General features: G+C 36.1%; 2 protein-coding genes across 3 annotated transcripts; one reads left to right on the plus strand and one right to left on the minus strand.

Annotated features, from left to right (window-relative positions):
* Window positions 1-1,354: 1,354 nt before the first annotated feature.
* On the plus strand, window positions 1,355-2,068 carry LOC113290725. Its single transcript, XM_026540309.1, has one exon. The coding sequence runs from the start codon at window positions 1,355-1,357 to the stop codon at window positions 2,066-2,068; it is 714 nt and encodes a 237-aa protein (XP_026396094.1).
* A 1,520-nt stretch (window positions 2,069-3,588) lies between these two features.
* Window positions 3,589-7,206, minus strand: LOC113287296. Of its 2 annotated transcripts, none has more exons than XM_026536001.1 (2): window positions 6,451-7,206; window positions 3,589-6,277 (listed from the first exon to the last, which is right to left on the minus strand). In XM_026536001.1, exons 1-2 carry the CDS (start codon window positions 7,178-7,180, stop codon window positions 6,264-6,266), a joined length of 744 nt encoding a protein of 247 aa, XP_026391786.1. In that variant the 5' UTR covers window positions 7,181-7,206; the 3' UTR covers window positions 3,589-6,263. The 2 variants fall into 2 exon arrangements, with proteins under 2 accessions (XP_026391786.1, XP_026391785.1); XM_026536000.1 differs by having other exon boundaries at window positions 3,589-6,281.
* Between the last annotated feature and the right edge of the window lie 6,947 nt (window positions 7,207-14,153).

Below are 14,153 nucleotides of genomic sequence, written 5' to 3' on the forward strand. Positions count from 1 at the left end.
TTATGGAAATCATCCTTTAAAGAAGAATGTCAAGGTGTGCGTCAGTATTCCAGTGCAGAAAGCTTTACCAATAGGCATCCCCTTGTTTACTGGTGGAAGAACCCAACCATTTCTTATTGAGTGTAGATACATCGAAGTTCCAAGATATTTCTGCACTTCATGTCGTGTTCTTGACCATAAAGACGTCAACTATCCTGCTTGGAAGTTGAAACAGAAAGCTATCAAGGAAGTTGCTTCTTCTAGCAACAAATATTTTCTTCCTGTTGTCTCAAATCTCATGATGCCATTACCACCAGAAAACAAACAAGCTATCTCTACTTCTACTGCAATAACGGATACTATCATGCAACAAACTAAGATTGTGCCAGATACTCAAGTCGAGTCTACTGCTGCTCTTATATGCAACAAAGGAAAAGCTAAGGATAATGTTCAGAAGATGGAGAACACTACCCAGAAGGGTTTATCAAATATGTTTCAGATGGGACTTTTTGTCAACAGATCCACAACTTTGAAGATTTTTGATGTTGGTCTGATTCAGCAGAACTCGACTCAGCAGAACAAGGGGTTACCGATTATCTTCAAACAGGCTACCACTCAGAATTTTACTGTTGAAGCATCTATCACTGGCTCTGAACTGGTTTTTAGTGGTCCGACTCGAACATCAAACTCTTCAAGAAAATTCAAAACTGCTACTGATCCTAGTCACACACCAATTATCATTAGAGGAACTCTCATTTCAGCTGAGCATGATGCTCTATCAAATCTCTAAAGGAAGATTAATCCTAGAGCTGACCTGAGAAAACGTACAAGAGAAAATTCCAGTTTAGATAGTTTATTGGTCATCCCAGAAGAACAGGATACCTCTGAACCCGATTATGCCCAACTTTACCCTCCAATCACCAAACTGGGGGAATTACCTGCTATCAATCTCTGCAATTGTTCTCAAACACCCAACTTTTGATTGATTCTTATGGAAGCTATAATGTACCTGCTGATACTTATCTAAACAACAACGATGTCTGCAATAATTCTCATCACAATGCTGCTACTTCTAATCTCAACAAGATACTTCTCAAAGTGGTGATACTGCCAGTGCTTCTCTTGGTGGCGGGTCCGATTCCACCGTTCAGGTAAACTCAACCCCTTCACCCCCTTTAATTTATCCTACTTCAGCTATCCTTAGAAATTATTTCATGTCAATAATGTCAACTTGCTAGCTTGAACATTAGAGGATTGGGTAAAAAAAATAGCAAACAAGGAACTTAGTTTGTTATGTAGAAATGTCAATCCTGATATCATATTCTTATCGGAAACCAAAATGAACAAATACTTGGCTGCTAGGAAGCTAAAAAACATGGGTTTCCCTTGCACTTTTAATGTTTCTAGTATTGGAAGAAGTGCTGGTCTAGTTCTAGCCTGGAAAAAGGAAATTCAACTCAACATTTTATCCTCAAGCTTGAGGGGCATTTATGTCACATCTATAGACATTATTCACTCTAAAATTTGTCACATTTATTTTATGCATGGTGAACCCAACAGTAGTTTGAGGCATGCTTTCTGGGAACAACAATGCCAACTGTCTAATGCTCCTTTAGATGAACCAGTTTTCTTTGTATGTGATTTTAATGCGCTCCTAGGAACTGAGGATAAGAATGGTGGTCTAGAGGTTGATGATTCTGATTTTTCAAATCTTAGAAACTTTTGTTCAGTATTTAACTTACATGACCCTGGTTTTTCTGGTCTCATATTTACTTGGTATAATATGCAACAGGGTCCTGATCTTATTCTTGAAAGATTAGATAGGTGTATTATAAACCATTCTGCTGAGTATTTATATCCTAAACTCTGTGTAAACTATTTACCTAGAGAATTTTCTAATCACTGCCCTATGCATATAGGTTGCAATTATGAGGATGTTTGTACACCCAGACCTTTCCACTTTATGGCTATGTGGATTAAAGATCCTACTTGTATAGATATCATTGCCAACTCTTGGTCTGTTAATGTAGTGGGATCTCCGGCCTATAACCTAAAAGCTAAGCTTTTAAGTACCAAGAGATTGGAATAAATCGTATTCTGGTAATATTCAAACCAAATATCTACCATCAGGAAAGATTTGGCTGAGGTTCAGATTTCCAATCCCACTGACACTAGCACTAGTTCTAGACTCAAAGCTAGACTAGAATATATCTACAATCTTGGGGAACTTTATTGGAAGGATAAATCTAGAGAGGGTTGACTCATGGAAGGTGACAGGAATTCACCATATTTCCATAGAGTAACCCTCTTTAGGAGGAAAAGAAATGTCATGGTTGGATTATGGATTCCTCAAATACTATTCTAACTGATAGAGATAGTATTGGAACTTCCTTTATTAATTATTTCAAAAACCTGTATTCCTCTCATCCTCAGCAATTTCAGGATGAAATTCTTCTTGATCTTCCCACTAAATTTTCTCCTGAGGATAATTCTATTCTAAACTTTCCTCTTACCTGTGAGGAAATAAAGAATGTTGTTTTTCAAATGGGAGGAAAAAGGCTCATGTCCCTGATGGTTTTACAGGTCTTTACTTCCAGAAACATTGGGATATTGTAGAGGAGGTTGTCATTGACATGACCCAAACCTGCTTTAGAACATGGCATATTGCTTAAGTCTTTAATCATACTAATATTGTTCTTATTCCCAAAGTTCCTCTTGTTGAACTTGTGTCCCAGTGTAATAGACTTGAACCTTTTATTATTAAAATAATTTCCCAAAATCAAAGTGCCTTCATTACAAAGAGGAGTATCTCTGAAGGTATTCCGAACTCCTCATATCAGGAAGAATATATTTTTATAGGGTATTTAAAATTGAAAAATAAATGAAACCTAATTGTCGAAAAACTGGTGTTAACATGAACTTTTTGGACAATATGGATTCACAGCTATCCGAAAATTGTCATAAATTTTTCTGATAAAAACACAATACATGTGCTCTCATTTTATGTGCTTCCACATCCTGAAAATTATGAGCACAAACCTGGATGATGGTGCACATACTCCATACAACTAAGTTGTATTGGATTAAGCCTTATCATTCTTACAACGAGTATCAGAACCATAGTTCATGTTCCTCTTTGGAAATTTCTATCCAAAGTATTTTCTCCCAAGAAGGTGATCTTTCCTTGTGATATAGGTTTGATCATGAGGTGAAAATGGACTGATGTGAGAGTTTTCAAAGATAGATAAATCTCTCTTAATTCTGTTAATGAGATTTTTCATATGATTTCTCATTTTAAGTATTTCCTTACTATGCACATCAACTTGATCATCAGAGACAATCAAAATTTCCTGATTGTTTCTCTTGGCAGAAATTATGTCATTCCCTTTCTTCCGGAAACTTTCAATAGGTGAACTTCCTTCATGTAAACAAACATTGTTTCGACATGAGTGAGGTAGAACCTTTTTCCAGAAGTGAACATCAACTCTTTCATCTTCTTTTTAGTTGATTTTATCGGGTTGGGGTACACTCTGTCTTTCTATTAAGGAATGATCTTTCACTTTTTTAAGAAAAGATATTTCTTTTAACACTTATACAAGATCCTCAAGATAATAATAAACTACCACATATATCCTAGCCCAGGTACATGAAAAATACCCACTCCTCCAAATCATCCTTGTCCTCAAGGATGGGAACTGAGCCTTAACCACAACAAGTACATGACATTCCAGTAACGCCCATTAGGAGATAATGAAACAATGAACACTAGTTTTCCTTGTAGGTCCCAGAACATTAGAAAGCCAAGCCCAGTAAACCACCGATCAACTTGGAAAGTAAGTGCTCCTAGCAGCACCCCTGCTGTTGAATCCCATAAACGAATAATTCTTCTCTTTTCTGTAGTTCCTGCAATTTGTGGTTGTATATAAACTGGGATGTATTTCTTTGCAGAGTATTCCCGCCACTAAAAGCTGAGGCCTGAAAAGGTTCCCTGTTGACAGTATAAAGACTGGAGCCTCATTTGTTGGCTTTTCTAGCAGCAACACATCGTATTGATTGTAGTACCAGAAACCTTTTAGTTGCCTGGAGTCGATTATCTCCCAGGAAGAAATGAACTGCCATACAAATAACAGCACCGAAGTGGTCTGGATATGTGGAATCGATCACCGAGGAGTTTGGCATTACATATGCTGGTATTACTGTGCGATCTCTTGCATTATCCATTTCTTGGTTGCAGTTCTGAAACGGTACACCAGGTACTTGCCCTTGGAGGTTTTGCTTGAGCTTGTAATGGTCATTTCCCTTTTGATCCTCCCAATGCTTAAGAGCCCATTTAGATCTCCAGTCCATTAGTTTGTTGCACCAAGAAGTAACATGTTGAGCATAGAAAAACAAATGCCAACCGCTCCAGGTGGAATATGAAACTGCAGTATCTCTGTCTATTTGTCTTCCCAACAATGTCATGTCATATGATGAAGCAATACTCGGAGCTCGAATTATGTAACACCAAAATTTAGAGTTGGGGTATTCAAGTAACCTCATAAGAATGGAAATATAACAACTATCTTTTTCATGACTCCTCAAACTTTTGGAGAACATATTTCCCTTCAGAAGAGTTGCTGTAATAAGATTGTGGACCTCAGCTTTGCCAATCAGATGGCTTCTATAATTCCAGTTAATGACACATCTCGCACTGAAGTCCAGGATGTAGTATCCCATTGAAACATTATACACGCTACTGAGATAAAATTGTCAGTATTCCAACTAACATATCTCACACTCCCCAACCCAAGTGGAACTAATCTGAATTTCCACCGTAAGTACCCAACCAGTAGCCTTCCAAGTAGGATTTGAATCACTCTGAGCACGAGCTGAGTTCCTATTAGAGCATGGTTCAGAATTAACTTAGTCATCGTAAAAGCACAACTCAGAACTGCAACTTTCGACCGAGTATTTATTAAACTGCCATGTTCATTCCATTCACCACTATTATCAACCTGCCAAGAACCTGTACAGAAGAATTCACAATCGTTAGTTCCCATAATTCTTTTGCAGAACTCCACTCTCTATAATTCCTCTCGTCTTGTAACAACAAACCCAACACTCTACTGGCACAAGGAAGGTCATGTCGAGCAGTAACCAAAGTGTGAAGACCAATAACAAGCTGCAACATTTCTTTAAGGAGCTTGCAATTAACCTGCCTGTCACCATTTCTCAGAAACACAAAGACAAGTACATTCGAATACTCCCATAATGATTGTGAACAGTATCGAAGTGCTAGAATTAGCTCATAAAAAAATTCCCCATTGTACTCATTCATCCAAGTAGACTCCATAAGAACCAACATATCAGAAGTAAGAATATTCAAGCATAACTTAGAACTACTTATAATCGGTCCTAGCCACCGTCCCCGATCAAATACCTTTCCAGTAATATACATGCTACAATCGGGACATCTTGCACTGCTCAAAATACTTCGTACACAACCAAGGATTGTGAGGAAATAGTACCTCAGCTGTAACTTTAGAAAGCCCACATTGCCCTTGAAACTCCATTTACTGTTGACAAGAATCTGAAGAATTAGTCCACCTGCATTGCTAAACTCATATCTCATTGTTACATAAGATCTCAAAATAGTGCAGAGAACATTATGTTGTTGTGGCTTCTCCTCAAAGAGCTTGCTGACAACACTCTGGTATCCCTTTTTTTACCAATTCAAAGACACGTGAATACTAAACTACAAATCCAGATGGTAACCAAGTTTAGAGTTCACCTCAGAAATAAAATTTGCACTGAAACTATTCTTTGAAATGAACCCATTCAGAACAAGCAAACCCAATTTAAGTACACTATAACTGAAATCAAAACTGTTGTTTTCATAATGAGAATACATCCTGATCAATTATAACCACTTTCCTCGATCAAATACCTTATGAGTACGGTCGATACAAAGGTAACAACACTTCTTGGACTCATACGTTTTTAGCAACAGTTGTATCACTATAATCCAGTTTCTGGTACTCCTATGAAGTATTTTACCCCACATTTGCCAAGCAGTACTAGAAATGATGTTATCAGCTAACATAGAAGTAATAGAATCAGTAGACAACCCATATGATTGATACCCATGTTTGTTATTTATCTCATGAACACAATTTCCACGGTAGTTGGCCATTAAAATTGAATAAACATAGAGTGCAAACGGACAGGAAGTAGCTGTATCAAACCCGAATTCATAGACTCCCACCAAATAAGAAAACCTCTTAATGAGTTTGAAATCCTTTACCTCAGCATTTGTAACCTTCCTAACATGAGAATTGAAAATAACATTAGGAGAATCATGTTGAGAAACGAAGGGTTTACCCTCTTGATAATCCAGAAACATTGAATTTCCATTATATTTTCGAACTTCCTTAACAACACTGGATCCATAAACACTGCAGAAAGGAATTATTGGTGTAGTTCGAAAATTACCTTCATCTGTTGCACCAGGAGTTGAAGATTTTTGGAAGAAATTTCTTTCTGAACTTAAATCAAGTTGAATTGACTTTAAATTGACATCAACTTTGTTCTCGTTCATCTTCGATTCACCAGATCTGCGCGAGAAATTGGTTGTTGTAGTAGAATATAAATCTTCATCTGACGCATCTGGAACTAGTGGCTTTGAAGAATTTTGAGTGAAATTACTAGTTGAACTTAAATCAATAGAAGCTCCTTCAAGTTTCTCATCGATTACCTTCTCAATCAACATCGATTTATTCAGCACCAATCCAACTAATTCAAAGTTTTCTGCCGAATTAAATTTCTCGTTCTGATCAACGGATTCACTCATCCAACGCTCAAATAATAGAAGGTTCATTACTTCTGTAGCTAAATAATCCTTCCATCCTGCTAAAAACTCAGGAGATGGTTTAGTTTTGCAATCACCCAACACTCTTGATATCTCAGCTAGAGCTGATTCTAGTAATTCAACTCGAATAGATAGCTTTTCACTTTCTGTTAGGGTTCTCATGTTTGCAGCCGCAGAATCGACTGCTCTAATACCACTTGTAGTGAACTCACTACAAATTGGATTATCAGGAACATCTTTCATCCCTATGGATTGAGATAATTGGGAATAGATAGAAGGTATTAGAGGATTAGGGGAAGAACTGGATGAATTATGAGAAGATTTAGACAAATTAGGGGGATAATAAGAAGACATTGTTAGAGAAAGGAGTTGCAGAAGGTATTAGAGAAGAAGATAAGTTTTACATTTCATTAGTTAATTCCCAACGAATACAGCTCTTCTGGCTAATATATAGCCGGATACCACTCTCAACATACGAGGACCTAAACTACCATCCAGATAATAATAAACTACCATATATATCCTAGCCCAGGTACATGACATTATCAGAATCTGTAAAAGTGGAGCAAGGACTTTTGGTTTCTTCGTCGGAAGAAATTACAACAGAATCATTTTTCAGAGTCTTCGAATGAATCTCTTTTTTTTTGAATAATTTTATCAAGATCTTCTATTTTGACAGCGAAAACCATATTCTCTTTGGCTAGAATATTGAGTTGAATGTTTTTCTCTCGGATCTCTTTCTTCAGAAGATTGGATTATGTCTTTAATAGTAAGATTCTAATAGACAAAGATCTTATAGACTTTAGAAGTTTTACAAACTCTTTTTCAGCATCTTCTTTAACATCAGAGATGGACTCAGATGTACTATTCGCAATCTTGCACAACGTTAACTGAATCAATCATTTGATTTAATTCTTATAGGTTGGCGAAAAATGGAGGTTTAACAACCTCACCCAATATTTTGCTTATCAATCTATATGGACTAACTTCAATATACTTTCAAGAGAATCAACTAGACATTCAGACTCAATATTAATAAAAAATGTATCAAACAGTTATATCTCAATCTCTCAATTCAATCCGAAATCAAACAAATACAATTTACGAGCCTGATTGAATATAAGAGAAATAACTTGAACGGTACCAAATACCAATGTTCAAGGATCAATCAATTTCAATCAACAACCAAAGGTTGGATTTACCAATTGATCGATTCGACGCAGAACCTGTGATATTTCAATTATATAACAAAATATAATGCAGAAAAGAAGTAACACGGACACCAGAAGTTTTGTTAACGAGGAAACCGCAAATGAAGAAAAACCTCGGGACCTAGTCCAGATTTGAACACCACACTGCATTAAGCCGCTACAGACACTAGCCTACTACAAAGCTAACTTCGGTCTGGACTGTAGTTGAACCCTAATCAATCTCACACTGATTCAAGGTACAATTACGTTCCTTACGTCTATGATCCTAGCAGGATACTAAGCACTTGATTCCCTTAGCTGATCTCACCAACAATTAAGAGTTGTTACGACCCAAAGTCAAAGACTTGATAAACAAATCTGTCTCACACAAAAATGTCTATTGAATAGATAAATCTGTCTCCCGCAAATATACCTACGAGTTTTTGTTCCGTATTTTGATAAATCAAGGTGAACAGGTACGAATTGATAACCCCGACTTATATTCCCGAAGAACATCCTAGTATTATAAATCATATCACAATAATCTTAATCGATTAACGAAACAAGATATTGTGGAATCACAAACGATGAGACGGAGGTGTTTGTGACTACTTTTATATCTTGCCTATCGGAGATAGAAATCTCAAGCCAATCTTACGATTGCACTCAATCACGATAGAAAACAGCAAGATCAGATCACGCGACTACAGATAAAATAGTTGGGTCTGGCTTCACAATCCCATTGAAGTCTTTAAGTCGTTAAGCTACAAGTTTTGTGAAAAACCTTAGGTTAAAGTAGAATCGACTCTAGCTTATACAACTAGTAACACACAGGATATGTGGGGATTAGGTTTCCCAGTTACTAGCGTTCTCCTTTATATAGATTTCAAATCATGGTTTGCAATCTAAGTTACCTTGGTAACAAAGAATTCAATATTCACCGTTAGATGAAAACCTGATTAGATTCAAGCTAATATCTTTCAACCGTTAGATCGAACTTAGCTTGTTATATACAAATGAAATGCACCTTCATTTAGGTTTGAGTAACCGTACCTAAACGTGTACACTTAATTGTTTCAACAATAGTCAACAAATGGTTAGCCATATGAGCACTTTCATATCAACCTTATTCATCTTCACCATAACTAGTTCAAATGACTCAAGTGAGCTAGTTTGAGAGTTGTTCAGTTGCTTAGATATCATAGAAGTATACAAGACACAATTGAAACAAAATGGATTTTGATTCACTCGAATCAATTCATGAACATTATAGCCACGGTTTGCAAATATTGCATTCCTTATTATATAACCGATTTTAGAAAGTAACCTACTTAAGTATGCAAACGGGTACGCATACCTAAGTAGCCGGACCGAGTTTGGTTACACCAGTACACGTACGGGTGCGCATACCTATTCACTCTTCCAAACTCCAGTAGAAATTCGCGGACGTGAGACTTCCGCCAGTATGCGTACGTGTAAGCATACTTGCCCGGTTTTCCAACAACCGCCAGTACGGGTACGCATACTTTAGGTTCCCGGTTTTGGACTTTTACACAAATGTGAGAACAAACTATGTTTATATACAAACATGGTTTCTTGTTCTAAACTCTCATTTCAATCATTGAAAATTTCTTAGAGGATGTTAAAATAGTCGTTATCCACAAACTATTTTCATCAAAGCGATTTTCAAGTTATTGAAATAATCAACATGACTTTTATCACGAGTAAATATGAACTTGGCCAAAGAGAAAGCTTACCAATACATATTTCGAGAAATAGATAAGCGAGGTAAACTCGACTCGAAATAGAAAATGTTTACAATCGAAGACTATATAGAAGTACGAATTTTGTCTCAAATAGGAGATAAAGTAGATAGACTTTTGAGTGATAGATAAGTTCAAGTCTCCACATACCTTTTGTCGATGAAGTTCCACAAGTTCCCTCGAGGAGTTCTTCGTCTTCATTTGATGAACACCGTGGATTCTAAAGCTCAACTACACTTACTATCCTAATCCGAGAATTATCTATAAGTAGAATAAAAATCAAGACTCATAGTTTTGGCAACTAAACTTGACAAACAAACTTGAGAGAGCAACGCTTTAGAGTTCGACCGATCAATGATCTAACAATAAATAAACTTTGTAGATTCTCATCCAAATGCTTGATCTCCTTGGTTCTTCAACATTACTCGAAATCTTTGTCACTTCCAAGTACTCCAACGATTCTAAAGATGTTCAGTTCAGCGTCATCGTTGTTGAAGATCCGCAACTATAACAATGAGAAAACAATAGCTCTCAATCATTGTTATACAGTGTCACAGTATTATTACATGGCATCAAAGTTCAACTGTATCACAACTTCGACAACAATACTATGGCGATATGTATCACTTCCTCTTAGTCAATACTTCATCTCACATGAAACCACTCCTCCTTACATAATAATGATCCGGAAACCATATGTATTTGTATTATGAATTACACATTAATTCTCCCCCTTTTTGTCAATAAAATTGGCAAAGGTACGGAAATTAGTGGGATCCTAATGAAATTTCCATAGAGATACTTCATGACCAAAAGAAAGCACATATCAACTTTTTTAGATGCAATCATATAGCCGAAACTAAATGCATTCATCAAGGAGTTTATAAAGATACAAGATAACCCCTATAATATTCCACAGTCACACTCCCCACAAAGATTTGGCAATTAAGCACAAGTTCAATTAAGAACTCCTCCCCCCCCCCCCCCCCCCCCCCCCCCCCCCCCCATATAATGTCATTCCCAAAAGAACAACAAGAGCGACCTTACCTTCACAAGAAAAGAAGGATTTCTTTAGACTTTAACAAATCACATGAAATATGAATTTGGATCCAAAAATCTCAATTAAATTAACCACAAGAAAACCCATGATTAATTTAATCGGAAATGCTCACATAAGAGAACTTACGGAGCCTCACAGTATTTACATAAAGATATGGATCAGGTAAGACCAATACTGCGGAATATACAAAGATTCATTCTATTTTTCGTCACTATTTGCACAAGGACATATAATAGACTTAACCTTTTTAAACAAAAGTTCATCCTTTTTTCCATCAATATTTGCATAATGACATAAAAGGCTTAACTTTTGTTTGTCAAAAGTTCATTCTATCTTTTATCAATACTTTCATACCGACTTGTGATTGACTTAAGTTTTGAACATGTATGGGACAATCATAGTTCACGGACGCAAACACACATATCCCATAACAAGTTGCAATATATGAAACCATAAATATTAATACTGCAAAATTATCTTCCAAATAAACTTTAGAATTTAAATAAATAAATCTAAAAAACATTGCAAGATGAAAATCGTTGGAAATAGCTATGTGTACTCACAATAATGGTTATTCCAAACCCTAGTTATCCTTCTTAAAACATAAGAATAAATTATTATAAGAAGTTTCCTGGAAATTATGACCTTTGAAAAATTCTTTATCGTACCTGAACTCCTTGTCGTCAACATCCATTGGGACATAAGGTTCATGAATATAGGAGTTGATATCAACAAACCTTCTTGACTGATGCCGAACCAGGGCCTTCTGAATTTCAAGAGTCCTAAACATAAAATCCTTTATTTGCTGCACCTCCTTTCTTAATTCCTTCAATTCTTCAGGAACACCAGAAAATTTCTGACGATTTGAAGGGACAACTCTTGGTTTTCTCACATTCCTCCTTTTTGTTTTCAAGTTTGGGTAAACAGGAGGAATATCTTTTTCCTTCATGATTGATGGCTTAACAATCATATCAACATCTTTTCCATCAGAAGTTATGATGCTTGGAGTCTCCATAACAATATGGGTATGTGAGAGGAATTTCTCAGAACAAGCTCACAAGCAAACTTGTGATAAAAGAGTTTCTTAAGGAAGGAAAAAGGAATGTAGGGTTACGGAACCTTTACACACTTAAAGGATTCATGTACGCACAACTCTTACAAAAAAAGAGGCAGAATTGTCTATTTTAACCCTCTTTTATTGATAAAACAGAGAAGAGTCCTTTCAATATCAATGAGATATGAAAAGATGGAGGAATCCAAAAAAAAAAAAAAAAAAAAAAACCAAGAAGAAACACCTTTTCTAAAGCATGTGGAGTGCCAAATCTTGTCTCTTTTGATCCAGGCGCGTGAGACAAGACACTTTAATTAACACAATTACTTTGTTCTGGGGTGAACAACAATCTGTCCACCATACCTTTCTTGAATGGAATTCCTAGTTCTCTGTTTCTCAGACTGTTTAGACCAATATCTTTTTCTTAATGGTCTTGACACATCTTTGGATATTATCTTCTTTGAAGAGGAGCTAAGATTACATACCTCAGTCGATTCTTGAACAAGTTTAAGCTTGTTAGCCAATCGATTTGTTCTCCGTTGAAGTTTGCTGACATATCTTATCTTATGTTTGTACTTGAAATATTTTGATAATTCATGACCTCTGAGAGTACAATAAGAACATGTCAAACTGGAGGAAGGTCTATACATCACATCTGTGCAGGCTGCTAGACAAACGGTAGAACCAGCAATGTTAGAAAAATAATTTCCAGAGAGAAAAGAGAAATCCATTTTTATCCTACAATGTGTTTGAAGTTTCTTCTGGAAGAATATCGAGGTTTATGAATGTAGTGCTATAATTATCAAAATCAGTGTTTTCACAGAAGAGTGCAACATTTAATTTCCAGTGTTGATGAATGTAGTGCTATAATTATCAAAATCAGTGTTGATGAATGTAGTGCTATAATTATCAAAATCCATTTGTTCTCCGTCTTCATTAGATTCATAATGGTCAGACATTTCATTAAGAGTTGCAGAAGATCTTTGTTTCCAGTGTACTTTCTACGATTTGGACACTCATTTGAAAAATGACCAAAATCTTTATACTTGAAGCAATGTGGCATATCCTCGTCATCAGTATCATCAGTATCCCATATTTTAGGAGGAACACGATTATGAGGTTTAACTGATGACTTAGGTTTGTCTCTAATGAACTGTTTACTTCTCTTCAAAAGAAGATCTCTAAATTGTATTGTGATCAACGAGACTGACTTGTCAAGATCTTCATCTGAAGAATCAGTCTCAGAAAGATCATCATCAGAGATGCCAACACTTTTACTTTTATCAAGTAATTTAGTGTTCTTTTGTGCCTTGAAAGAAATAATCCTTTCCAGATTTGTATATATGCTCATTATCAAATATCTTTAACTTCCCAACAAGAGTATTTCTGTAAAGCACATCAAGGTTATTTCCTTCAACGATGGCGTGTTTCTTAGAATCGTATATATATGGCAGGGATCTGAGAATCTTCATCACAATGTCCTTTTTAGGAACAGTCTTACCTAATGCAAAAGATGCATTAACAATTTCAAACACTTTGTGATTAAACTCATCAAATGAATCTTCATCTGCCATGCGAAGGTTTTCCCAATCAGAATTCAGGTTTTGAAGCCTAGCTTCCTTTTCATAGGTATTCCCTTCAAATACAGTTTCTAAGATATCCCAAGCATCTTTAGACTTTGTGCAAGTAGTCATATGATGTTGAAGATCTGGGGTAATGGCATGGATGATTGCGTTCAATCCGTCAGAATTTTGCTTCGCAACAAGAATCTCGGTAGCATCATAATTACCAATATCCTTTGGAACAGTTACAGTGCCTATTGTAACAACCAGAGGACTATAGCCATTAACAACATAAACCCATGATTGAAAATCACGCGCTTGAAGAAAGTCACGCATCGCAATTTTCCACCATAAGTAATTCGAGCCATCGAAGACTGGGGGTACGTTTAATGAGATAGCTCTTCTATCTATAGAGTCGGATCGCTACAAACACAGACTTATGAGGTCTTAAACGTGTTTTCCTTCTCTGATACCAATTGAAAAAGCGGGGGTCTAACAACCTCAGCCAATATTTCACTTAGTAATCTGTATAGACTAACTCCAATATACTTTCAAAAGAATCAACTAGACAGTCAGACTCAATCTTAATAAAAGTATATCAAAGAGTTATATCTCAATCTCTCAGTTCAATCTGCAATCAAATAAATACAATTTTCAAGCCTGATTGAATATAATAAAAATAACTTGAACGGTACCAAAGA

The sequence above is a fragment of the Papaver somniferum genome, chromosome 6 (genome assembly GCF_003573695.1).
Source record: "Papaver somniferum cultivar HN1 chromosome 6, ASM357369v1, whole genome shotgun sequence".
Taxonomy (NCBI): domain Eukaryota; kingdom Viridiplantae; phylum Streptophyta; class Magnoliopsida; order Ranunculales; family Papaveraceae; genus Papaver; species Papaver somniferum.

What these genes read in the sequence shown, in the direction of transcription:
- LOC113290725 (XM_026540309.1), top strand. Translation starts at nt 1,355, where the DNA reads ATGGGTTTCCCTTGCACTTTTAATGTTTCTAGTATTGGAAGAAGTGCT.
- LOC113287296 (XM_026536000.1), bottom strand. Translation starts at nt 7,180, where the DNA reads ATGTCTTCTTATTATCCCCCTAATTTGTCTAAATCTTCTCATAATTCA. An exon ending in TCCTGGTGCAACAGATGAAG is followed by an intron (nt 6,282 to 6,450) that starts GTAATTTTCGAA and finishes TTCTCATGTTAG; the next exon opens with GAAGGTTACAAATGCTGAGG.